General features: G+C 36.2%; 1 protein-coding gene across 2 annotated transcripts in view; it reads left to right on the forward strand.

Moving 5' to 3' along the window:
* The window catches only part of RIF1 (replication timing regulatory factor 1), a 58,423-nt gene extending 41,962 nt beyond the window's left edge, over positions 1–16,461 (forward strand). For both annotated transcript variants that reach the window (XM_059393956.1, XM_059393957.1), the window contains exons 25-36: positions 113–212; positions 3,151–3,270; positions 4,519–4,670; positions 5,051–5,131; positions 5,214–5,268; positions 5,817–9,062; positions 10,958–11,104; positions 11,423–11,500; positions 11,589–11,704; positions 12,313–12,466; positions 14,389–14,497; positions 14,962–16,461. In XM_059393956.1, coding sequence (XP_059249939.1) covers positions 113–212; positions 3,151–3,270; positions 4,519–4,670; positions 5,051–5,131; positions 5,214–5,268; positions 5,817–9,062; positions 10,958–11,104; positions 11,423–11,500; positions 11,589–11,704; positions 12,313–12,466; positions 14,389–14,497; positions 14,962–15,176 — 4,573 coding nt within the window. In that variant the 3' untranslated portion in view covers positions 15,177–16,461. The remainder of the gene's footprint in view (positions 1–112; positions 213–3,150; positions 3,271–4,518; positions 4,671–5,050; positions 5,132–5,213; positions 5,269–5,816; positions 9,063–10,957; positions 11,105–11,422; positions 11,501–11,588; positions 11,705–12,312; positions 12,467–14,388; positions 14,498–14,961) is intronic.
* The last annotated feature ends 10,521 nt before the right edge of the window (positions 16,462–26,982 follow it).

Here is a 26,982-nt window from a genome sequence, read left to right on the forward strand (position 1 = left end):
GGATGTATTTTGGCACTCTAAAATTATCGTTAAAGTGTTCTTATTAACATATTACCAGTATTTACCAGTACTGCTTGACTCAAGGTGTGTGTGTTTATGTACTTTTTTAAAGACCAGTACTAAGACAAGCCAAACAGAAATTTCTATTGCTTTTACCTGGTTTGGAAAATGTTGAAATTATGGAGGAATCCAGTGGACCCTACTCCGATTCAGTAAGTAGAGGTTTTTTACTTTTGAATATTTGAGCACTTCATTTATTGGATTGCAGTGTAATTCGTAAAAGGCAAAACGTTAGAACTTTTTTTGACGTGATTTAAGTGCGTAAAACTGGAGCATAAGAGCGTCATGATACAGGGTTTCTCTATGAAGTCCATTTCCTAGCTTTAAACACTTTTAAAAAATTGAAGTATAGTTGACATAGAGTATCCTGTTTCAGATGTATATCAGTGATTTGATATTTTTATACATCATGAAATGACCTTCATAAGTCTAGTTTTCCATCTGTTATACAGAGTTACGGCAATATTACCCACTGTATTCTTATACTTAGCGTTCCATGACTTCTTTCTTTTATAACAGGAAGTTTGTACTTTTTAATCCCCTTCACCAATTTCATATGTCCCAACCAATCCCCCTTCTGGTAACCAGCAGTTTGTTTCCTATCTTTGAGTCTGTTTTGCTTTGTTTGTTCACATTACATTTTAGATTGCAAATGTTAGAGAAATCCTACAGTATTTGTCTTTGTCTGATATTCACTTAACATAATACCCTCTAGGTTGATCCATATTGTCACAAATGACAAGATTTTGTTCATTTTTATGGTCAAGTGATAGTTGATTTTGTATGTGTTTGTCTTTCGCATTTATCTTTCAATGAGTATGTGGTTGTTCCATGTCTTGGTTTTTTTAAGTAATGCTGCAATGAACATGAGGGTGAACATCTCTTCAAATTGGTGGGGTTGTATTCCTTGGACAAATACGCAGAAGTGAAACTACTGGGTTCTATGGTAGTTCTGTGTTAAATTTTTTTTTTTTTTAAGATTTTTATTTATTTATTTGACAGAGCGAGAGACACCAGCAGGCAGAGCTGTACAGGGAGAGGGGGAAGCAGGCTCCCCATTGAGCAGGGAGCCCAATGCGGGGCTCCATCCCAGGACCCTGGGATCATGACCTGAGCTGAAGACAGTCACTTAACCAACTGGGTGTTTTTGTTTTTGAAAGCCGTGGGTGTTTTTGTTTCATCAGAGGGTGGGTTGGGGTGAGTCACTGGGGGAAGCAGCGCTCAACTGAGGGTGGAAAGATGACAAGAGAATCCTACAGTCCAGCACTTACTTTGGGTACTCCTGGGAAAAGGGCTGGGTGGCCTGAGGGTGAATCTTCTGTTTTGGGGGAGAGGGCCCAAGGCCCCAGACACTGAGAGCTGGGGCTCAAGAACAGGGCCTGGGGTTGGGCTCTCGTCTTTGTAATCACTCTACTTCAAGCCTTTTTATGTGTTTGCCTTCTCATGAGATTTGTACTGTATGTTGCGCCTTCCCTTGACCAGATGTGGGTGGGTCCCTGGAGCAGGGCTATATGGGAGGTCACAAGTGTTAGTGGGGTTCTGCCTCCAAGCCTCTATCTCACAGAGAGACAAGTGTGCCCTCTTGCCCTGTCCTCAGCTGTGTCCGGGGTGTCTGGGCCTTGTCTGCCTCAGGGCCAGGCTGCAGAGGTGGGTAGGCAGACGAGGTCCTCGCCCAGGAATGGAGGACAACGGTGGTTAGGTCCCCTCATGGTTCTGCTTGAGGTGGATTAGCTGAAAGGTGATGGAGTTTAAGCCCTTTTTCTGTTCCTGTTCTAAATAAACACTTTTGAATAAAAAAAAAAAAAAAAAAAAAGCCCTCTCTTTCTGCCTGCCTCTCTTCCTACTGGTGATCTCTCTCTATGTGTCAAATAAATAAATAAAATCTCAAAAAAAAAAAAAGATCAAGTGCTCTACCCATCTTTTAGTTGGGATTTTTTAAAATATTAAGTTGCATGAGTTCTTTATGTATTTTGGATATTAACACCTTATCCAGATGTATTGTGACTATCTTCTCCCATTCAGTAGATTGCCTTTTCATTTCGTGTATGGTTTTCTTCACTGTGCAAAAGGTTTTTAGTTTGATGTAGTTTCATTTGTTTATTTAGATATTTTTTTGCCCTTTGGCCTAAAATAATTTTCTGATAGAAGAGCAGTAAATTTCACCATAGATTCTCAGTTAAATAGTCTCTGATTCTTATTCATTAATGATTCTTTTTGAACTATGGCATTTTGTGTATTTTCCTTTGTAGATGTAATTATTAAAATAAATGGTAAAGTATTGCTTTAGGTAAACCAGGAATAATAGTTACTGGTCTGTGTCTAAGCAAGAGTTGCCCTTCATTTTCTCAGTTCTTTTCCAGCAAATCTCATTCCTTCTGTCAGAAAAACATATCTTTGCTGTCATATAACCTTTTGGAACAAGATTACTTTAGCTAATAATCACTGTCTGTTTAAGGAGTAAAAGTATGGGTATTACATTCCCATGAGGTAGACATTATTACACAACTTTTTTCCTACTCAACAACAAATGGAGTCTTTGTTTAGAACCTATGAGAGAAAAAAGTTAACAGTTACTTAAGCACTCTAGTTTTCATTTTTGGCCAAAATAAAATTCCTTATCAGATAATTAGATTTGTGGAGACTTGTTTGGTGTAATTCATCCTGAAAAAGTCTAAAAGGGATATGATAGGTAATACTTTCTATCGTGCATGCCTCCTTATTTGATATTTAAAGTTTATGAATGTGATTGTTTCTTAAAAATATTCCCAGTAATAGGAGGGGTCTTTGAGTTCATTAATTTGATTGACTTTTAGCATTTATTTGTATATCTTATTTTTACAATTTGTAAAATTCTCAAAATAATTAGAATTCATAAAATTTATAAAAATGGTGCAAAGTAGCTACTGTATGAGTTAGAGATGCCAAAACTGTTTGCTGTTAATAAATTAGACATGTTTTCTTTGACGTGATTTTAAGTGAATAATGAGAAGAGATCTGATACTTGAAATGAGTATTATACTGAAATTTTCAAAGCATGAAAAGGAGAAATAGAACATTTGTACTTAAAAACTTTCATTTTTAATAAAACAGACAGAAAATTCACAGTTAAATATGAAGATAAGTGGCATGGAAAGAAAATCAAGTGGAAAAAGAGATTCTTTTCTAGCACAAACAAAGGATGCAAAAGAAAATAAGAAACCACCAGTCAAAGTATGTTTTTCCAAACTTTTATTTAATGGTAATTTAATATTAAAGTAGATAGTAGTTGGAAAACATACAGCTTCTAATTGGTAAAAAAAAGTGATTAAAGGCCAAATAGAAAGGATTAAAGGGGGAAAATAGAGCTTGACCTAAAAAGACTATTAAGTTAGCGTGGAAGTCTAGAAGCTTTGTGAATAGTGCTCGCTTCGGCAGCACATATAGAAGCTTTGTGAATGGATTCATTCTTACTAAAGTGTGCTTAATATGTAGCATTCAAGTGGGCCTATTTGGCTGAGTTGGTTATTTATCTGCCTTCAACTCAGGTCATGATCCTAAGTTTCTGGGATCAAGTCCCACATTAGGCTTCTTCCTCAGTGGGGGGTCTGTTTCTCTGCTGCTCCCCCTCTTATGCTCTCTTTGACAAATAAAATCTTTTAGAAAAAATATGTAGCATCCATTAAGTATAGTTAATTCAGGCAGTAGCCCCCTTGAGATAGAATGAAATCTAGGTATGAATATAGCATAGGTAGCATAAGAACATTTTAGAACTTCTGTTACTGCATAGAAAGAGAGCACTTAGGTAAGATACCTATTTTGGCCTCAAGTCTAGTAATCTTAATCTTACTAATTGCCAGTAACTGATTTTCACGTAGTAATTTTATCCCTGTGATTTCTAATGAGGGGGCATTCTAGAATCTTGAAACCATGGCCTTGGCAAAAATGAAAGACAAAAATACTATTTTTGAAGAATGACTCTCAACACAGTCTTGTTTCAGTTATAAAGTAGAAATGTAAACAGTTGCACTGAAAATTTGTAAAAATAACAGTACCAGTGTTACTGTATGGAGCATGTATTATATTGCCAACTTTTACTCAGTTTTGGCTTGGTTTATGCTTCAGCTTGAAAGCTGCTGATACATTCTCTTGCCAAACCACTTGATTTCTGTATGTTGGCCTGAAAAACATATTTGTCTATGCTTTGTTGGTATGCTATGCTTTGTTGGTAAATTGCCTACTTTTTAAAGAGGCGTAATAATTTTTATTTTCTGAATGTTGATTAGAAGCAGAAAGTGAGGGGCATCCTTGGCATTAACCAAGGATAATTGTACTAATTATTAACTTATCCAATAGGTTTGAACTTCAAACTTCTTAAGTCATTATTGAATAAGTTTATAGAGTGCTAGAGTAGAGATTGATTGAAGTATTGGAAAATAATTTGGAAACTCAAGTGTACATTTGCCTTTTATAAATTTGCAGTTGAAATTAGAACCGTCTTCTACAAAAACAAAGAGTGAAATGCCTTTGGAAGAGGAAAAGTCTACTGATTTCGTGTTTATACCTCCAGAAGGAAAAGAAGCAAAGGAAAGAATACTAACAGAACATCAGAAAGAAGTACTCAAAACAAAGAGGTTTGTAGCCTTTTATTTTGAATTGGGTGTTCTGTAATCACACTTAAGATTTCATGCAGTATAACTGTAACTTTGTGTTTAGAACTAAAATACTATGTATAATATATGGCTATATTTTAATGCCAAAAAGATACGCCGTACATGGCTGCATTTTAGAATAAAAATGGTTACTTAGTAACATACTACATGTTTATGCCTTCATAGCTGACTCCTTAATGGAGGTAGTGTTGGAACAAATAAAAAATGATTTTGAGGAAAATAAATATCTAAGCCTTAATTTTACATTGTTCTTAAAAGATAAGTAGATGTACAAATCTAAGTTTAATTTCTAGTTATAGGAATATCACATTTTGAAGTTATTTATGTAAGATCTTTTTCAGATACGATATTCCTGTCATGTATAATAATCTGGATGTTTCACAAGACACTTTGTTTTCTCAGTATACCCAGGAAGAGTCTATGTAAGTATGGAAGCTGTTGAAGTAACTGACTTTCTAACTTTTAATTAAAAACAGTATTTTAATTTATACATTTTTATTTCAGGGAAATTCCTCCTCTAACTGAAAAATCAACAGAAGATACCAAGGTGATATATAAGGTATATTTGGGGGTTTTTAGAATCATTATTCCATTATGAATATTATTATTCCATTAATTTTCAGATATATTGCATAATCTCATAACTCTAACTGATACACTTTAGCAAAATTGTAGTTATTGTGTTTGTGGATGTATGTGAATGTATCTGTTTAAAATAAACGGGTTTTTGCTTTATTAAGTATTTATAATTAGAAACACAAATTAATGGGCATCTGTCACCACCTTTGGAATATTTACAAAATACTGAAAATCTGGGCGCCTGGGTGGCTCAGTTGGTGCAGCAACTGCCTTCGGCTCAGGTCATGATCCCGGAGTACCAGGATCGAGTCCCACATCAGGCTCCCAGCTCCATGGGGAGTCTGCTTCTCCCTCTGACTTTCTCCCTTCTCGTGCTCTCTTTCACTCACTCTCTCAAATAAATAAAATCTTTAAAAAAAAAATACTTTAAAAAAAAAATACTGAAAATCAGTGATGTGCCTTTTGAATTCCAAAAGTTTTGGACTTGTTTGTTGGCTAACCTATATACATGTGTACGTTTCTGTGCAGGAGGAAAAAACAGAGAGGGACATTGTTATTCCTCGGGATGTCACAGAAAACCGTGATACGGATGAACATCTTGAAAAGGCTTCTCTTTCAGATAATCAATGTGGTTCTAATGATGAAACCAGTCCAGAACTACCAAGCAGTAATAATGACTCCAGAAAGAATGCTTTAATTTCATCAAAGAAAACAACTGAATGTTCATCTAGTGTAGAAAATACTTCTGGTGTCAGCATTAGCTCAGTTTCTAATGCCATCATTTCCGGAATTCTCCCACAGCCTACAAGTCGGAGGCAAACCTTTATTACTTTGGAGAAGTTTGATGGTTCAGAAAATAGACCTTTTAGTCCGTCCGCCTTAAATAATATGTCATCAACTGTTACAGTGAAAAATAACCAGGAAGTCATGGATAAAATAGATAACCCACCAAAAGCAAAGAAAAGAGAAATGGCTCTTGAAAAATCTGATGCTGAAAAAATAGCACATGGAATTAAGAGATCAAGCCGAAGGTCAAGTAAAGCTGAACAAACAGGGGACAAAAGGTCTAAGCTCTTGAGATCTGATCAGGAGAAAAATACTCAGGAATCTATTGATGGCACAGTAGTCTTAGAAAATAATCCACCTGGTTTGCTTAATCAAACAGAATGTGTATTAGATAATCAGGCTCATCTCTCTGAATCTACAATGGAGGATGAGGATACAATGCTTAAACCAACAATAGAAAATGCGGTATTACTAGAAAACAGTACTGTAGAAGAGAAAACATTAGGAATCAGTTTGGAATCCAAAGAAAATACACCCCCAGCTATAAAACCAGCAGATCAAATGGTAGATGAGGATAGTCCTGTTCAGATAACTCCAAATCAGAAAACGCTTAGACGATCCTCAAGACGACGTTCAGAAATAGCAGAGCCTACCCCTGAGAGCCAAGAGAAAGAAAATAATCATCAAAAAAAAGACAGACGTAAAGAAGAAGAAAAGACCCTTCAGAAAAGTCCATTGCATGTAAAAGATGATGTGTTACCTAAGCAAAAACTGATTGCTGAACAAACTCTACAGGAAAATTTAATTGATAAAGGGAATAATTTACACGAGAAGACTTTTGGGGAAACTAGCACTACTTCTGAAATTGATGAAAGTAAAAAAAAGCTAGACCTTGAGAATATTAAGTCTGAGGGAGACAGTGCCCAGGACATTGTAGATAAGTCCTCTGAAAAACCAGTAAGTGGACGAACACGCTATCAAACAAGAAGAGCTTCCCAGGGTTTACTTTCCAGCATTGAAAACTCAGAATCTGATAGTTCTGAGGCAAAAGAAGAAAGTTCTAAAAAGAAGAGATCTGGAAAGTGGAAAAGCAAAAGCAATGATAGTGTTGATATTGAAGACCAAGAGGAGAAAGTGATAAAACAGGAATGTGTAAATGTTGAAAACCAGACACTTGATTACAAAGCAAATTCTGAAGTGGGGAGAGACCTAAAACCTCAGATTTGTGAACAAAAAGATGAGAATACTGTTGTAACTCTTAAAGATTCTACAGTTTCTTCAGATGTATTACAGGTTTCTGATGATGTTTCAACTGCTGATGAGGGAAAAAGTAAAACCAACAAATGTACAGAATATTCCGTTTCAGACCCTTCTGTGCCAGATTCAAACCTAAGGACTAGAAATGCCAGCAAGAGATTACAAAAACGAGATTCTATAGAAAATAACATGGGAGAATCCTCAAAAATAGGGACATCAGACAATTCCTTGCTATCTGAAAAAACTTTGCAAACACTTGAATGCCAACATAAGAGAAGTAGGAGGGTAAGAAGATCTAAAGGTTGTGATTGCTGTGGAGAAAAATCTCAGCCTCAGGAAAAGTTCATTGGGTTAAAGAGTACAGAAAATTACGATATAAAAGCCAGTGAAACAAAAAAGACAGATACGCATACACCTGTAACTGTATCAGAGACTTCTAAAGCTAATCTGTGCTCTGAGGTAAAACTTTTGGATGAACATAATTGTGTGAATTTTCATTTGGGACTCAAGGAGGAGAATGATGCTGTTAATGATTCATTAATTATATCTGAAAGTGAGTTGAAAGAAAATACTAGCCAAAACCCTCTTCCTTCTGGAGTAGTAAATTTTGAAGAAGAAACTTTTGATATGGATTCTGAAGAAGCAACACCTCTTGAGAGCCAAGAGCCATCCAATAAAAAATGTAGAACTGTTAGCCCATGTTTAGGTGATTCTAAAGATAATTCACTGGAATGTTCTATTTTGGAGATCAAAGAAGAAAAGTCAGAGGCTGTCTTGGAAAAGGAACTAAGTATAGAGAACATTGTCAATGTTGAAACAGATGCATGTAAAGCTAATGCAAAATCCAACCCAGAAGTAGAAGCTATTGAATTGGGTGTAAAAATTGATAAATCTGAAGCTAGCTTTTCTGAACAAGAGAGTACCGAAACTGGTATTAGTGAAGAAGAAGTAATGGAGATAAATAGTGACAGAAGTGATGAATCTGATGCAGAGGCAGCTGAGAAACTGAAGGCTGAAGAAGCAGTAACTGAAGAATTTAATTCTGTTGTTGATCATTATGATAATACCACAGAAATGAGTGCTGTGGTAGAGATACCTGAACAAACAGCAGTTGGAGAATTAGATGAAAGAAGTGACGAATCTGGTCCAGGCTCATCTGAAGGAATGAATGCTGAAATGGAAACTTGTGAAGAAGCAGTGATTGGTGAGGTGAGCGCTGAAGCTGACCAAGTCAATGAAACAGAAGGCCAGGACTCTACTAACAGAATCTCTACCAAGCCTGTACAAGCTGAAACAGAGACATCAAGTATGGAAGTCAGCAGTTTTGTTCTTACCACACTTGGGATGAGCACTGAAGAAGGAAAAGATGACTCTAATGAAACTGAAACAAAAAATGAACTTAGTAAGTCTGAAGAAGCAGTATCAGCTGACAGTCAAATGGTGGGAAATGATGAAATTCTACAGGAAGCTCACCATACTTCAGAGAAAGTGGAGGACACATCACAGTCGCTGACATCTGAAACAGCCATCTCTGAACTAATAACAGAAGACAATAATGCATCTCCTCAAAAATTAAGGGAACTAGATCCTTTACTTGTATCCGCAAATGGCAGTCCTAGTGGCATGCAGACCCGCTGTGTCTGGTCTCCTTTGGCTTCTCCATCGACCAGTATTTTAAAGAGAGGACTAAAAAGACCTCAGGAAGATGAGATATCGTCACCTGTTCACAAGGTAGGGGAGTTGAGGCTGAATATTACTTAGCCCATGTTTAATTGAGTATTTGGCAGTACAGTGGTTCCTGGTGAATGACAGAATGTTAGACTGATAGGACCACTCATTTTGAATAATTAACCACAGTAACCAGGGAAATGGGCAGGTAGAAAAAAGAGTGTTGATCAAAGGAAACTGAAGGCGTATATATTCCTTTACTTTAGGACACTAAAAATCTTTAACCATATACATTATTCACCTTTTGCAGAATTGGTGAGGATCTCTTGTGGGTTTTTTGGGTTTGGTTTTTTTGCTCATAATGTGAGGAGACATTTAGAAACTGATAAAGTAGCTTTAGTTAGCACTCACTTTGTGCTAGGACATTATGTAGTCTGTTTCCCATTTAAATGTTCATATAAACTCTTAACTTCCAGACCTTATCTAATGAAAAAAATCTCAGGCTGTGCCATTATCAGTTTCTGGATGTGATTTCATTTATTATTTTATATCCCCATCTTCACTAAACTGACTCCTTTAGTTTGTATTTGCTTTAGCTCCTGACCCTATAACTTGGACATGATTTGTTGAATGAGTAAGTTAAAAAAGTAAAAGTTACATATGCTTACATAGTTCAGCTTGTCCTCTACTTAGTAAAGGAGATGTTCTGAAAAGGTTATGTGAGCATTCTCTACCTATGAAATGGAACCTGCCATTTAATGTGGAGTACATGTGTTCATATATACAGACATAACATTAGAAATTGAAGGTAGACTTAATCTTGCCTCTGGCAAGCACATTGTGAAGACTTCCTCAAGATGTACTAAAAATTCTTTTACTGAGAATTGAGGTTTTAGCTTTGTTTTGCTTTGCTTTTATATTGAAGTTCTTTTTTTTTTTTTTTAAAGTATCTTAAGTGAAGTCTTTGAAAAGTATGAATATAGGGGTGCCTGGGTGGCTCAATGTGTTAAAGCCTCTGCTTTCGGCTCAGGTCATGGTCCCAGGGTCCTGGGATCGAGCCCTGCATCGGGCTCTCTGCTCAGCAGGGAGCCTGCTTCCTCCTCTCTCTCTGCCTGCTTGTGATCTCTGTCTATCAAATAAATAAAATCTTTTTTAAAAAAAATAAAAAGAAAAGTATGAAGATAGAATGCATTGGGATTGATGTTTTCAGTATATTTTATTTTCCTTCAGTATATTTTAGATTTTTAAAAAAGTTAACTAGTCCTGTTTTGTGTGATAGTACCTCAGATTTAATTTTTATTTAGGCAACAGTAAGACATTATAGTTTTCTATAGCAGATATGTACGGAATCTGCCCACTCTTGGGAGTTAAGACCAGGAGGCATTTATGTATATGATTAGTGGTTATGCCTTATTGCATATTATATCAAATAGCCGAATGAATGAAAGCATCGTAAGACTTTAGAAGAGGCTAAAATGAAAAATTGTCACCCAGTTGCTATGACTCTGGGACCCTCTAAAGAGTTTAGAACAGAGGTTAGAAAGGTACACCAGAGGTCAGTTAGTACTATTTCTGCCTCTTTACCTTGTATTTTAAAGTCATTGCAGTAAGCCCACAAGATTAGTATAATTGGATGATACAGTTTCAGCTGCTTTGTGTAATTTCATTTTTCTGCCACTGTCCCTGTTTCAGTCTTTGTTGGTATATTATGTAGAGACCATTTAGAACATGGATAATTGGAATGACCTGTGGTATTATTTGTGAAAGCAGCCATTAGGAAGAAATAATACAGTTATGTACATTTGGCTTCTAGTGAAGTAAATTAAGCTTCTAAACCTACATTCTATTTTGGGGGACCTTAATGGTGAGAATTTATGGTGTGGTTTTTTTTCTTTTCTTTTTCTTTTTTTTTTTTTTTACTTTAACTTTGTAAATAAAAGCATGACCTGTGTTTTCAGGTTCGCCGGGTCTCCTTTGCAGATCCAATATACCAAGCAGGATTGGCTGATGACATTGATAGGCGATGCTCTATTGTTAGGTCCCATTCTTCAAATAATTCTCCCATAGTAAAAAGTGTTAAAACTTCACCTACTGCACAATCTAAGGTAAGTTGTGAGCTTTAAAATACACATACATGAATGCAGGTACCGAATTGCATAGTGTAGTTTATCTTAGAACTAATAAAGAACAAGATGTCTTTGGTTTGGATACATTGTTTGTCTGCAACATGGTAAACAAACATGAAGAGGTGGGAAGAGTCCATGATAATCTAGTAATTGGTTAGGTAATAGTAATGTAATAATACATTTTACATTTTCTCAAAATTTTAGGAAATTACTGTACTCTAAGTAATGAAAGTAGAGTTATAAAATTATAGTTTTCTAAGGTTCTGAGTCTTTTTTTCTCTCCTTTCTTCTGTCTAGCATAATGCCACTTCAACCAAAGGATTTCTGTCCCCAGGATCACGTAGCCCTAAGTTGAAGAGTTCAAAGAAGTGTTTAGTAAGAAGTGCTTTAGTTTTCATGTAACTTTATATTTTCATGTTCAGTTAGGTGACCTCTATTTAACGATTTTGAAATTTATTTTAAGATTACAGAAATGGCTAAAGAATCTATGCCAGGTCCTACAGAAAGTGTTTACCCAGCTTTGGTGAACTGTGTGGCTCCAGTTGATATCATTTTACCTCAGATTACCTCAAACATGTGGTAAGTAGTTACTTGTGCTGGTTTATACTTAAATTTAAGTGATCGAGATTCTTTTATTTAGAATTGACCATACATGCGCTTTCACACATTTTGTTTTAGAAATACAAATTGAATGTGGGAAGATGGGACAGGTAAGGCAATAAGAGAAACATCTACCATAATACAGTAATTGACTAAGATAATTAAATGTATGTGTAATATTTGTCAGATGCTGTGCTGAACTCTTTGCATATGTTCTCTTATTTAATGCTAATCACAAATCTTATAAGGAGTATAATTATTATTTCTACTTTACCAGTTAAAGTTTACAAAGGTTACTCCACCAAAGTCATGAGGCCATTAAGTCATAATGTAAGTGAAGTCTGAGACACAAATTGGGCTTAGTCTCTTCCCAGCATTATTGCTTAAGCCAAACAAACACATCAAATTCAAATTTTGTTTTAAATTAAATTTATATGTGCCTGCCCTCAGAGTGGGCTAGGTGAGCCAATATAAAATTCAGTTATGACTGAGCATAAATCAGGAAATCTAGCTGGATAGGCCCTCACAAATAGAATAAATGTGAAAGTATATGATGACATTTTTCCTTTTTTTCTTAATCTCTTCAGGGCAAGAGGACTGGGACAGCTTATTAGAGCTAAGAATATAAAAACAATTGGTGATTTGAGTACTCTTACAGCATCTGAAATAAAAACTCTTCCTATCCGTTCTCCAAAAGTGTCCAATGTAAAAAAAGCTCTTCGAATCTATCATGAGCAGCAGGTAAACCTAGGTGTTATAAATCATGTATAGATAAATGATGTCTCAGTAGCAATTACAGAAGTTGGTAGTCTTGCTTAAAAACTCAATTTATGCCCCCTCCACCCGCCCAGTCAGAGTTAACTTAAAACATCACATTTTTAATTTCACAGAGAGGTTTGCTTCTTGATTTTGTCTGGTTTTGTGTAATGTATCTCTTTAGGCTTTTGAGTTCTCCTCTCCTATCCCCTTGTCTCGTTCATTTCCACCAAGTTGGGGATTGGTTCCATGGCTGCTTTTCCTAAAACCTAGAGGTTCAAATCTAAACATTCTAATAAAAATCTTTCAAATGTGTATTTAACAGTATTACAACACAACTGTAACTAATTTTTCTTATTCTTACCAACTTTTTGCACATAAGTATTTCGGCCCATAGACATTTTTCAAGATTCTGATAGAAGCCAAGATTCTCCACTCCCTAACCCTCAATAAGAATACAGATGGAAAACTCATTGTTTCAGAAGGAGTAACACTGTTCTGAAACCTATGCAGAGACCTTTTATTTTTCTACTGAAACTACACAAAATTGTGAATAAATGAGAACAGGTTATGTTAAAGCTTGAAAACCAGTGTTTACATTAGAATTTCTGAGACTGGAGTTAGCTAACTATTGAAGACTTCTGCTATTTTCTTAAGAGTCTTTGATTTAAAAATTATTAAGTATTTGTAATCCTTAAAAACTTCTAAGAGACCCAAAGATTATATTAGTAATTTTCAGTCTCAGACTTGTCTGCTCTGGACCTTTCATAAAAGTGGGATTATATGAGCTGTGGTCTTTTGTGATTGACTTCTTTGAGCATAATGTTTTCAGGGTTCATGTGTATTAGTACTTCATTCTTCTTTATGGCTAAATAATACCCCTTACATGAATGTACAACATTTAGGTCATCCATCAATTGCTTAACATTTAGGTGGTTTTTACCTTTTGCTCTTATGTACACATAAGTTTTTGTGTGGATGTATTACTCTTTGTCTTGGGTGTCTACACAGGAGTCTAATTGATGGACCCATCAATATGGTAACTATAACATTCTGAAACTAGTATCTTCTCAGTCACTAATCTGTATGCCTAGGGACACCTTTCAAAATTGTACAGTTCTTTTATTTTTATTTATTTTTAAAGATTTTATTAATTTATTTGACAGAGATCACAAGTAGGCGGGGGGGGGGGAGCAGGGAGAGACTGATGTAGGGCTTGATTACAGGACCCTGAGATCATGACCTGAGTTGAAGGCAGAGGCTTAACCCACTGAGCCACCCAGGCACCCCAGAAGTTGTATTCTTTTTTTTAAAGTCCATATGTTTTGGTTTTTTTAAAAGATTTTATTTATTTATTTGAGAGAGAGACTGGGAGAGAGAGCATGAGTGAGGAGAAGGGCAGAGAGAGAAGCAGACTCCCTGTGGAGCTGGGAGCCAGATGCGGGACTCCACCCCGGGACTCCATCCCGGGACTCCGAGATCATGACCTGAGCCATCATGACCTGAGCCGAAGGCAGTTGTCCAACCAACGGAGCCACCCAGGCGTCCCAAGTCCATATGTTTTTTAAGTTTGGAAATAATCTGCCTTGGATTTTCTTTTCTTATGCTGCTAAACTTGGGAAATAGTGTAATTTTTTTTGGCTACCTGGCTGTTTCTTGAGAAGCCCATTAAATATTAGAGATACTTAACCAGATTTTCGAGAAAACTGAAAAACACTTTATAATCCCATTTTTTTTGTGTCACTAGTACAACATAGTTTCTTAGCAAGATTTACTAAGCTAATAGTCATGTATTGGGCTGGGAAACAGGTCAGATTCTTTTCCAGTGGTGGTGGTGTTGGTCCCTTTAAAAGCAACTTTCTTTTTTTTTGTTTTGTTTTTGTTTTACTGGCCTGTGTGTAATCCAGGTAAAATCTCGTGGACTAGAGGAGATTCCAGTTTTTGATATTTCTGAAAAACCAGTAAATGGAATACAAACAAAATCTCTCCCTTCTGATGAAGAAAGACTTGCCTCAGGTATGTTTTAGCAAAGCAGGACAATTTTATTTACAGTGTCAGTTGACTTTGAATATATGCTTCTAGTTTTAATTTGACCATGCTCAGTTAATTTGACAAGGTTTTTGGTTTTTGGGGAGTTTTTTTGGTGCCAGTGACCAAGTGCATGAAAAAGTAGCTGATACTGAAACCAACTATGTTCAGTTGTTTTTTCTTGAACTGTCAACCGCTGCTCAAGGATATAAACTAAATAGTGTGTTTCAGTTACGCTGTTAATAAAAATGAAGTAGACTGGCTCTTCAGTGGCACTAAATAAGTTACGGTGTGGAGTTTTCTGTTGCCTTGTTCTCTTGAGGAAGAACAGTACCTCAGCCTGCACTCTCAACTTAAATCTTAGGCACTTAAATTTTTTATTAACTTAAAAGGAAATATGTACAACTTAAGTTTTATCTGGAATAAATTAATTGTGCTTTTTTTTCTTTTAGATTTAATTGATCCTGTTGCTTTGGAAACTCCATTACCTAAAAATCTTGTGGCACAGATTAGTGCACTTGCTCTTCAACTAGATTCAGAAGATCTCCATAATTATTCAGGAAGCCAGCTGTTTGAAATGCATGAGAAACTTGGTAGCATGGCAAACTCTATAATAAAAAATTTGCAGTCACGTTGGAGGTCACCAACCCATGAAAATTCCGTTTAGTATTTTAAGAGAAAATTGAACTTTTTTTTCCCCCAACATCACTGGATTTGTTGATCATAAAATAAGTTCTGAAATACAGCACAATTTCAGACTGAAAGTTTGCAAAGTTGATAGCATTTCAAACCCTGAAGGGCTATGACTTACGTAAGTTCAGTTTTGTAAGTTCATTGTGTACGATTTTTGTTCATACAATATTTTCTTGGTTGCTATGCGTAGTTTTTCAAAAATTTAAATATCTTACTGAAATGTGGAAGCAAAAACTAGAAACAAAAGCAATCTATTGCACACATCTTAAACTCCTACATATTCTGATGAAACATTCATGAAAAATGAAAAGTACCTTATTTTAAGTAAGTAAAATTTAACATTTCTATTTGAATTTTTTCCTGAACTGATAACGGTGTTTATACTTGATATATATATTTTTTATTTATGTTTGTTGTGCTTGAAGTTTAAGAAATTTGTTCTCAGTAGAAAACCTTAAATGAGATGCAAAAGAATTGGAACCTTTTTTCCCACAGATGTCAAATTTGAGCAGCTTCCAAGAAAAATACCAAAAGCTGCAACTTCTGGGGTTAAAATAAGCAGAACTTACTAAGATGCCATTCATTTGCAATAGCAAATATTTATGCAGCAGCATTTGCTTGTGAAAATTTAGTCGTATGAGACACACTTATTTTAAAATGCACGACTCTTTGTACATTATGTATAGATTACAGTGTTTTTAATTTATAAATTTCAGCCTTTGTTAATGGCATGAATTTTTCTGCAGCTACTTGTGAATACCTTTGTTTAATAGAAACCTATTTTGTATATATTAAATACTGAGATACCAGTATGGACGTAGAAGTGCTTTGTGAGCCTGCTGCAGATGTTTGTAGGATTCTGTATCTACAAAAACAGATAGTTTTGTACTTAGTAAAAACACGAGTTTTTATTTTCTAAAGTAACCAGAAGGAGTTAAACTTACAGAAATGGGAAAGTATTACATGAAGACTTCACTATTCATACCACCATCCCCCCTTTTTTTTTTGGTTTGCAAGGAGGGTATCTGCCACTAGAAAGCTTCATTACATTTCTTTTTAAAGTGGAGAGTTAGTGCGACTATTTTTGTTACAACTTGGGCTAAATGATATCTAGGATTTATCTGTTCTTTTTACCTACACGTAAAGCAAACTTGGAAGAAATTTGAAATTGAAATTGTTCTTTTGAAATATGTATGTTTGCCTAGTTTTAAAAAAAAGGTGTATATAATTAAAACATTTGTAAATTTTACTGACTAGTATTAATGCCTGACTTCCCATATTTGTTTCGTCTCTTTACAGTGAGAATATTTCCTTTGTTCTGATTAGAATAAGTGAATGACCTTCACAGTTTCATACTTTATTCAGAACTAAAAGGCACACATTCTTTTAGCAAGTTACAGAAAGTTTAATTCTTGTGCTTAGTTAGTTCCTATATTCTGAAGGGGACCACCTGCCAGCCAGAAAAGTTGGTGTCTTTTTCGTAATCATAAATCCATCATTACAAATATTTTGGGGGTAGAAGTTTCATAGTCCTACACCAAGGTTGGGTTTAAAAGAAATTCTGGGACTGTAAAACTGAGGATTATAAGCTTGACAAAATAAGTAAAAAATAGAAACTTCGACAGACTTATAATTGTGGTTTATATTGCCTCCCATTTCCCAAATTATATTTTATAGTAAAGAGGCACATAAATTTTTAGTTAACAGGTGTAAGAAGGAGTATGTATTTGTGTTTGTATGGAGTCAAAATTGGCTTATCTCATGACTGTATCTTAATGTTTGTGTTAACTAAAGAACTTCGAACAGTATAGGAGAAAAGTGATAAACATTTACTTAAATCACTGAATTTGATACAAGCACAAATATGTATTTTCGGATACTGTGTTTGAACAAGGATCTGTTTAAAAATGTTAATTGAAGGCAGAAATCAGTTTGCTAAATCTTCATTGTTGATACAGTTAAGCATGTATTTGAGGCACCTTATTTTTAATACACTTGCCTTAAATTTTTACCTGAATAATTCATAAATAGCAAAAACTATCAATTCTCCTTGATCAGTTTCAGTATGTTGTTTAACTATTAAAATTAAATCAGTTTTTCAGTATTTTCTAAGGGTTAATTTAAAAATAGGAAATATTAATAAGAACACTCAAATGTGATTTCTTATTTTAGGCATTTATAAAAAGAATCTGGTTGCTTGTAGAAAGCAGCACAGTATAACTTCTCATGTTCCAAAATGGACTTCATGTGGTGGATTTAAATTTTCAGTATTGCACGGAGCCCGTTGTCAAAGGTGTTATATTTGAACAAGTTTGAAAGCCATTGTTGAATGGTATGGATGAAACTTTTGCTCAAATTCCATATGGTGTAGGATGAATCAGGTTTAGTGATAATGTTATTGGATAATATAGTCAAAAATAAGATTTAAATCTGAATGTGATAGTTTCTGGCATTGCTCATGGATACTTTACAGCCTGAAAATAGGGATTCTGTTATATATTAAGAATGATAAAAATGTCATTTTTATCAAATTGGATTTTTATAATTTTTATCCATTTTTATCAAAATTGGATTATATCTTGCCTAAAATAAAAGTGGCAGGGCAAGAGACAAAATTAGGGGAAAATGGGAGGGGTGTGGGTAAAATACACAATTAGAGTTGGGTTGTTGTTTTTTTTTTAAGATAAAGGAATGACAGTAATTAAAAATACGTGCTGTTTTAAAAACCTTTGTTGGAATTTAACAGAAAATACGAGTTTATTAAAGCGTTCACATTTTTACCTTAATGTCATTCTTTCCAACTTCATAATCCAGTAAGAAGGGTGTAGTTTCCATCTCATATTCATTACTGATTTTCAGGGAGATAATTTGCAGCTAGGCTAGAAGGCGGTAAAATAGCAGTTACTGACCGTATTAGGCTGAGACTTTGGTCGGGGAGAGAGAGCTATGGGAGAGAGAGCTATTCGCACATTAGCACAGCGCTATCTATTTAATCCCTAAGCCATCAGGAAGGTCTTAGACATTATATACAAGTGTTAAGTTTTGACTTTCAACACAGTGCTTCTCAAACTTGTCTATATGTAAGAGTGCAGATTCTGATTCAGCAGGTCTGGGAATGGGGCCTGATAGTTTAGTTTATCTCTAAAACCTCCCACATGACCCATAGAAATGCCTATGTTTGTGGCAGGAAGCTTCAGGCTGTGAATTAGGTGGTAACATAAGTGGCTTTAAGTCCCAGGAATTACTGCTTCAAAAGATAAGATTTAGTGTTGTGTTTTTTTTTTAACTTTTTCAGGTTTATGATTGTGGGTGCCGACTGGCCTTGAAGGCTTCAAATTAAAATTCAAAAGTTTTTTAAGAGTTAAAAGTAGAATTTTGCCTCATTTGGAGCCTTTTTTAGATAGGAAAATTCATGGTTTGGGGACGAAGATTTAGGTTTTTAAATAGGCAGACAGTTATGTATTTCATGTTACAAAGAACCTAACTAAACAAATGGACAGTGTGAGCCTTTTTTCATGAGTAGTGTTAAGTGGATTATGTTCTCATTTTTTTAAATATAAAAGTAAATTTCAGATATTAGAAATACATTTAGTCTCTAAATAAATCTTGCCTTCTGAGTTATGGGGCTTCACTATTTTACTAATAAACATTGAAAACTGATTACCTAAGATTAACTTGGCAGTAAAATTAGCAGTACCAAAATAAGCCCTGACAGATGTGACTTGTCATTTTAGTTAAAGACCTCTGGTTACTTTGCTGTTATGTTGTTGAAATTTTCCATTTCATCTTAAAATGGTGTTTGAAAGACAGTTGAATAATTTTTCTAAAAGTGAGTTTTTCTTGGCATTCAGTTCTATTTCCCTTATGTATTTACTTTAAGTACTCTTTTCATAAGAATTGTACTCATTCAGAGCACTTAAGAAAATGTAGCCAGAAGTTAAGTAGTGGGATTTTTAATTGATTTATCAAAATTTGTTGAGTGCTTGATTTATAAAACAAATCTGGGCCTTGGTTTGCGATGGTCCAATATGATCTGTTTATCATATACCAGGCTTTGTATATTGCTTTTTGAAAGTATTAAAATCTGAGTCATTAGCATTTAAAATCTGTAGCTTTTTAATAGAATAGTAGTCTAACAGAATTGAATGTTCACTCATTTCTTGGAATAGAATGTTAAACTTTGTATCGTGGTCTTAATCATTTTTTTCTTTATATACCAAGCCAAAGAACAGTGAAAACCAAACATGAAGTGCCAAGCTGTAAATGCTTACTCTCCTGAAGTATACCTCAGAAGAAAAGATAATTTCTTCTTTTACCTGAGAATATAAGATTGAAGGCAATATTTTAAATTGATAGCACATGGAATAAAATAAAAAAGGTAGCTTTTTAGTATAGGTACAGTCATATATACTTTGAAAATAGCTGGTAGTTATCCTGTATATAAGTACTATAGGTAAGTACCAGAACTGATACTGATAAATACCCTGAATAATTATTTAAAATACACGTTATGTACAGGTCACCTGTCTGGCTCAGTTACTGGTGGAGCATGCAACTCTTAATTTTGGGATTTTGAGTTCAAGCCCCACGTTAGGGCTAGAAATTGCTTAAAAATAAAATCTTTTTTAAAAATGAAATATACATTATTTAATATCCTGCCCCCCAAAAAGGAATAAAGTAAATAACTTCCAATAATAGAATTATTTCTTACATGAATAAATTGCATATAACTAGAAAGTTCACCTTCAAAATAAAGTCATGGAATGAAATACAGTATAATAGCTATTTTGATATTTAATTGAATAATTAGCAAGTATCTAAATACATTTTTATTTTTGTAGAATGAGAATTTTCTAGGAAATGAACAATGAATTTTGAGTATAGAAACTGAAATATGGCATGGCAATCTTAACCTAGTATGTTGTTACGAACAGGTTGAAAAACTACAGCCTGCCACCTGTTTTTTTATACATCCTCTGAGGTAGAAATGGTTTTTACATTTTCTAAAAGGTTGAAAAAATTCAGAAATAATATTTTGTGACACATGGAACGATGAAATTAAAATTTCAGTGAAGGTAATAAGATTTTACTGGGACACAGCTATATTTATTTACGTAGTGTCTTTGGCTGCTCTCCTGCTGCAATAGCAGATTGGAATAGTGTGACAGACTGTATGGCCTGTTAACACCTAACATTCACATATTTATTTGATCCCTTTGTGTAAAGTCTGCTGATCCCCGTTACAAAGTGTAGGTTCATTCATATGTGGCCTGTAAATCCAGTTGGTCATTTGCTTCTAGATGGCAGATGGGGCTCCTGCTTCCTTAAGTCCTAAATTTCTATTGCTGTTACCTAGATTTTACTTTTACAAAAATGTGTTACCGTGAATGCATTTGTATCTTAACTGTATTGCTCAAATACACATATACTAGGAGATACCAGTACTTTTTAGGTACACTTTTTTTTTCTCCTGTTTAATCTCAAATGACAGTAATGTGTTTACTATGGATGTTAAGGGACACTGATGTGCGAGGGAAAGGCATCTAGCACTGGGTGGTTCTGTCAGACCTGTGAAATAAGTTGGGAGTTGAGGGAGTTTGCATTCTGTGTTGGTGGGGAATCAGTTGCTTTCAATCTGTCTTAACACTACCTCCTGTGGATAGACTTGACTAAATGCACTTAGAAAAGGCTGAGAGAAGCCAAATCAGTCATTTATTAGCCCTGCAATATTTTTGTTCCCACCACTTGATGAACTCTGAGAGCTTTGTTGTACATTCAAAGTGTTTATATTTGTTAAGTCAAGTGTTTTAAGTTGAAATTTCACAGAAGTACCTGTTCATGAGTCAGTTAACTGCACTAGCATCTGGGGACTAAGGATGTGGTCAGTATGTGTGTAATGTTTTATACAGTGTTTGAAGCAGGTAGACCAATACTAAAAGTGTATTTTCAGGTTCATTATGATTGGGGTTGAGGGAGGAAGAATCTGTCTGATCCACAGTAAAACTTTAATGAACTATTGAGTTAACTGTTACCACTTGCCAATTGAGAATGGATATTGAAACATTTTTAAAAAGAGATGCACTTTAATCTTAAATAAAACTATAAAAACTAAACAATTCTGGCACTGTTTCTGTTTGTTTAGTTTGGCTTTGAATTGAGTAAGATGAGCATAATTCACATACCAGCTCAGTGAACACCATGACCCTCCACAGACACATGAGCCATTCCTAATTGATCACCCATTCTAGCCATACAAGAGGTTCTCTTGTATACATAGTTTCTGGGTTCCACACGCTTGTAGATCCATACGTCTGAATTAAAAATGAAATAGACTTAATGATGTTGAAGAAGACTGCAGCAAAGAGCCACAAACTGAGTGTTAACAGAAATTTATTGTTCCACAGTTCTGGAGGCTGGAAGCCTGAGACCAGTTTTCACAGGATCGGTGTTTTAAAACAGCTGTGAGGGGCGCCTGGGTGGCTCGGTGGATTGGGCCGCTGCCTTCGGCTCAGGTCATGATCTCGGGATCCTGGGATCGAGTCCCACGTCGGGCTCTGCTCAGCAGGGAGCCTGCTTCCCTCTCTCTCTCTGCCTGACTCTCTGTCTACTGTGATCTCTCTCTGTCAAATAAATAAATAAAATCTTTTAAAAAAATAATAAAACGGCTGTGAGGAAGATCCATGCTTCTCCCCTAGCTTCTGGTGCTTTGCTAGCAATTTTTTACTTTGTTGGCATGTAGAGGCTTCACTCCAGTCTCTGCTTTCAGCTTCCCCTGGTGTTCTCTGTATTTGTCCAGACTTCTACTTATTTATTTATGTAAAGATTTTATTTGAAAGAGAGGGAACATAAGCAGTGGGGTGGGAGAGGAAGAAGCAGGCTTCCCGCTGAGCAGGGAGCTTGATGTGGGGCGTGATCCCAGGACCTTGAGATCATGACCCAAGCCGAAGGCAGACACTTAATGACTGAGCCACCCAGGCGCCCCCCGACTAATTTTTATAGGTACCAGTTGTATTGGCTTTGGGCTCATCCTAATGACCTCATTTTAGCTAATAACTTACGCAGTGTCACATTCTGAGGCATGGGGTGGTGGTGGGGTGGTGGTGGGATGGTGGTTAGTGCTTGTGGAGACCTGAAGAACCCATAATAAGAATTTCCCAAGAGGAGCATCGGGTAGTACCGTGAACACTAGTCATGACTAGTCATGGACGGACCTGGGCTGAAGTTCTGACTCTGACTCCAATATAGCTCAGTTGCAAATTGATCTCTTTTATAACCTCTTGCAGATGTTATGAACACCTAGTCATGGAGGATTTTGCAGCGGTAGGTTGTCTAAGTGTGTGGTAGCGGATTATTTGTACAGAGGACTTCCCTGTAATCACTGTATTCACGGAGTGGAGGGCCAAGCAGAAGTCTTGCAAAGTGGATGAGCAGGAAAATTCCCTGGATATGTTTTAAGGTGTGTCAATTGTGACTGTTTTAAGATGTGATTAATGGGATTCACTTCAAGGTAATGGGAGGAGAGCACTGGTAGAGTAGACAGACCATTATCAGCCATGAATTGAAAACTTGTGAGGCTACAGGAGGTGGGTATAGTAGGGTTCTTTATTTTTGTTTATGAAAATTTTCAAGCTATTAACTAAAAGCCATAGAATTCGATAAAAATGGTGTCTGCTTATCTGTAACAGCAACTGCAAAGTGTACTTTGGCAGCTTTAAAAAGTGAATAGGAAATTTTAAAACACCGTGTCGTAACTGAGACAGCATTAACTTTGTTCCCAAGGTTGGAAACATAGCACACAATGGTATTGGTGCATTGAACCTGGATTTTTAGCCCAGTTTAAAGGAAGATTGAAGATGGGAGAGTGGCTGTCTTTCCCACCATTAAGATGCTTCAGCATGGCCTGCCTTTTTCAGGGGACTCTTAAGTTTCATAAGGACGCAGCGTGTTCTGGCTCATCACTCAAACCCCAGCATCTAGTGTGGTGCCTGGCACGCAAATGTGGTCTCTGAGGGAGAGAGAGAGACATATCTTAAGAAGCTTGAGGACGGTTTGCTCTTTGCCTTTCTAATCTGCCAGCTGCAGATTTTTAAAGCTTCCTCATTTTCCATGGCCTCTCCCAACACTCTGCATTACAAACAAGGAAGCAAATTGCATTATTAAGCAGATAAATAATAAATTCATATTGAAAATACATACAGGGGCGCCTGGGTGGCTCAGTGGGTTAAGCCGCTGCCTTCGGCTCAGGTCATGATCTCAGGGTCCTGGGATCGAGTCCCGCGTCGGGCTCTCTGCTCAGCGGGGAGCCTGCTTCCTCCTGTCTCTCTCTGCCTGCTTCTCTGCTTACTTGTGATCTCTCTCTGTCAAATAAATAAATAAAATCTTTAAAAAAAAAATACATACAGAATTTTTCCCTTTTATTTTGTTCCTTTTAATTCCAGTACAGTGAACATAGAATGTTAGTTTCAGGTGTATCATACAGTGATTGAACAGTTCTGTACATTACACTATGCTTACTATGATAAATATACCCTTAGTTCCCTTCACTTTACCAATTCCTCCCCAACTCCCCCCAAACAACTTCCATTCTGATAACCATCAGTTCTCAAGAGTCTGGTTTTTTGTCTTCTTTCTTTGTTACATTGTTTTGTTTCTTAAATTCTACATATGAGTAAAATCAGATAGTATTTGTCTTTCTCTGACTTACTTCACTTAGCACTATATCCTGTAGATCCATCCGTGTTGCTAATGGCAAGACTTCATTCTTTTTTATGGCTAAGCAACATTCCATTATATGTATACCACATCTTTATCCATTTATCTGTTGGAAGGATGATTGGGCTGCTTCCACAGTTCAGCTATTGTAAATAATGCCACATTAACATAGGAGTGCACATATATTTTCAAATTAGTGTTTTCATATTGGGGTAAATAGTGTGATTACTGGATCATAGGGTAGTTCCATTTCTAATTTTTTGAGGAACCTCCATACTGTTCTATAGTGGCTCCACCACCAGTTTGAGGAGGCTTCTTTTCCTCCTTGCCAATGCTTGTTGTTTCTTGTGTTATTTATTTTAGTCATTCTGACAGGTGTGAGGTGTGAGGTGGTATTTCACTGTTGTTTTGATTTGCATTTCCCTGAATGTTGAGCATTTTCTCATGTGTCTGTTGGCCACCTGTATGTCTTAGAGAAATATCTGTTCATGTCTTCTGCCCATTTTTAATTCATATTTTTGGGGGTGTTGAATTATATAAGTTCTTTGTATATTTTGGATATGAACCCTTTATAAGATTTGTCATTTGCAAATATCTTCTATTGAGTAGATTCTTTTAGTTTTGTTGATTGTTTCCTTTGCTGTGCAGAAGCTTTTTTGATGTAGTCCCAATAGTTTATTTTTGCTTTTATTTCCCTTGCCCTAGGAGACATATCTAGAAAAATGGTGCTACAAAAAGAAAATTGCTACAGACAGTGTCGGAGATACTGTGTGTGCACTCTTCGAGGATTATTATGGTTTCAGGTCTCACATTTAGGTCCTTAATCCATGGGTTTATTTTTGTGTATGGTGTAAGAAAGTGGTCCACTTTTATTCCTCTGCATGTAACTGTCTAGTTTTCCAAACACTATCTGTTGAAGAGACTTTTTCTTTTTGCATAGTCTTGCCTCTCTTGTCAAAGATTAATTTGACTCTATAATCATGGGTTTGCTTCTGGGTTTTCTGTCCTCCATTGATCTATGTGTCTGGTTTTGTGCCAGTACCATACTGTTTTGATTACTACAGATGAGTATTATTCCTTGTTTTGGGGGATTGTAATAACCTCAGTTTTGTCTTTCTCAAGATTGCTTTGGCTTTTTGGGGTCTTTAGTGGTTCTATTAAATTTTTAAGCCGGGCGCGGTGGCGCGCGCCTGTAGTCCCAGCTACTCGGGAGGCTGAGGCAGGAGGATCGCTTGAGCCCAGGAGTTCTGGGCTGTAGTGCGCTATGCGGATCGGGTGTCCGCACTAAGTTCGGCATCAATATGGTGACCTCCCGGGAGCGGGGGACCACCAGGTTGCCTAAGGAGGGGTGAACCGGCCCAGGTCGGAAACGGAGCAGGTCAAAACTCCCGTGCTGATCAGTAGTGGGATCGCGCCTGTGAATAGCCACTGCACTCCAGCCTGGGCAACATAGCGAGACCCCGTCTCTATAAAAAAAAAAAAAAAAAAAAAAAAAAAAAATTTAAGATTATTCCGCTCTTTGAAAAATGCTGTTGGGATTTTAATAAGGATTGCATTAAATCTGTAGATTGCTTTGGATGGTAAGAGCATTTTAACAATATTTGTTATTCCAGTCCATGTGCATGGAATATCTTCGGATTTGTTTGTGTCATCTTTGGTTTCTTTCATCAGTGTTTTATACTTTTTAGATAGCAGATCTTTTACCTCCTTGATGAAGTTTATTCCTAGGTGTTTTATTATTTTTGGTGCAATTGTAAATGGGATTGTTTCTTTAATTTCTCTTTCATTGCTTATTAGTGTGTAGAAATGCAATGGATTTCTGTGTATTTATTTTGTATCCTGTGACCTTACTGAATTCATTTATCAGTTCTAGTAATTTTTTGATGGCATATTTAGGTTTTTTTTTTTTTTTAAGATTTTATTTATTTATTTGACAGCCAGAGATCACAAGTAGGCAGAGAGGCAGGCAGAGAGAGAGAGGAGGAAGCAGGCTCCCTGCTGAATAGAGAGCCCGATGTGGGGCTCGATCCCAGGACCCTGGGATCATGACCTGAGCTGAAGGCAGAGGCTTTAACCCACTGAGCCACCTAGGTGCAGCTCTTTAGGGTTTTCTAAATATAGAATCATGTTATCTGAAAATAGTGAAAGTTTTCATTCTACCTTACCAGTTTGGATGCCTTTTATTTCTTCTCTGATTGCTGTAGCTTGGACTTCTGATACTGTTCAACAAAGTGAAGGTGGTGAGATTAAACATCTTTGTCTTGTTCCCGACCATCGAGGAAAGCTCTGTTTCCTCGCCATTGAGTATGATGTTTGCTGTGGGTTTTTCTTTTCTTTTCTTTTTAAGATTTATTTATTTATTTGACAGAGAGAGATCACAGGCAGGCAGAGGTGGGGGGGTAGCAGGCTCCCTGCTGAGCAGAGAGCCGGATGTGGGGCTTGATCCCAGGACCCTGGGGGCTTGATCCCAGGACCCTGAGATCATGACGTGAGCCAAAGGCAGAGGCTTAACCCACTGAGCCACCCAGGCGCCCCCACTGTGGGTTTTTCAAATACAGCCTTTAGTATGTTGAGATAGGTTTCTTCTAAACTTAGTTTGTTGAGGGTTTTTATCATGAATAGATGTTTTGCTTTGTCAGATGCTTTTTCTGCATCTGTTGAGATGGTCATGTAGTTTTTATCCTTTCTCTTGTTGATGTAATATGTCATGTTGACTGATTTGTGAATATTTTGAACCACCCTTTTATCCCATGAATAAATCCCACTTGATTGTGGTGGATGATTTTTTTTAATGTATTGTTGGATTCAGTTTGCTGATAGTTTGTTGAGGATTTTTGCGTCTGTGTTGATGAGATGCTGGCCTATAGTTCTCTCTTTTTGGTAGTGTCTTTATCCAATTTTGATACCAATAGATAATGCTGTCCTTATAGAATGAATTTGAGAGTTTTTTTCCTCTTTTATTTTTTGCAATATTTTGAGAAGACTTTTCTTTTTTTAAGATTTTTATTTATTTGAGACAGACCACGAATAGGGCAGGGGATGCAGAAGCAGAGGGAGAAGCAGACTGG

This window comes from Mustela nigripes, chromosome 3 (genome assembly GCF_022355385.1).
Source record: "Mustela nigripes isolate SB6536 chromosome 3, MUSNIG.SB6536, whole genome shotgun sequence".
NCBI classification, from domain to species: Eukaryota; Metazoa; Chordata; class Mammalia; order Carnivora; family Mustelidae; genus Mustela; species Mustela nigripes.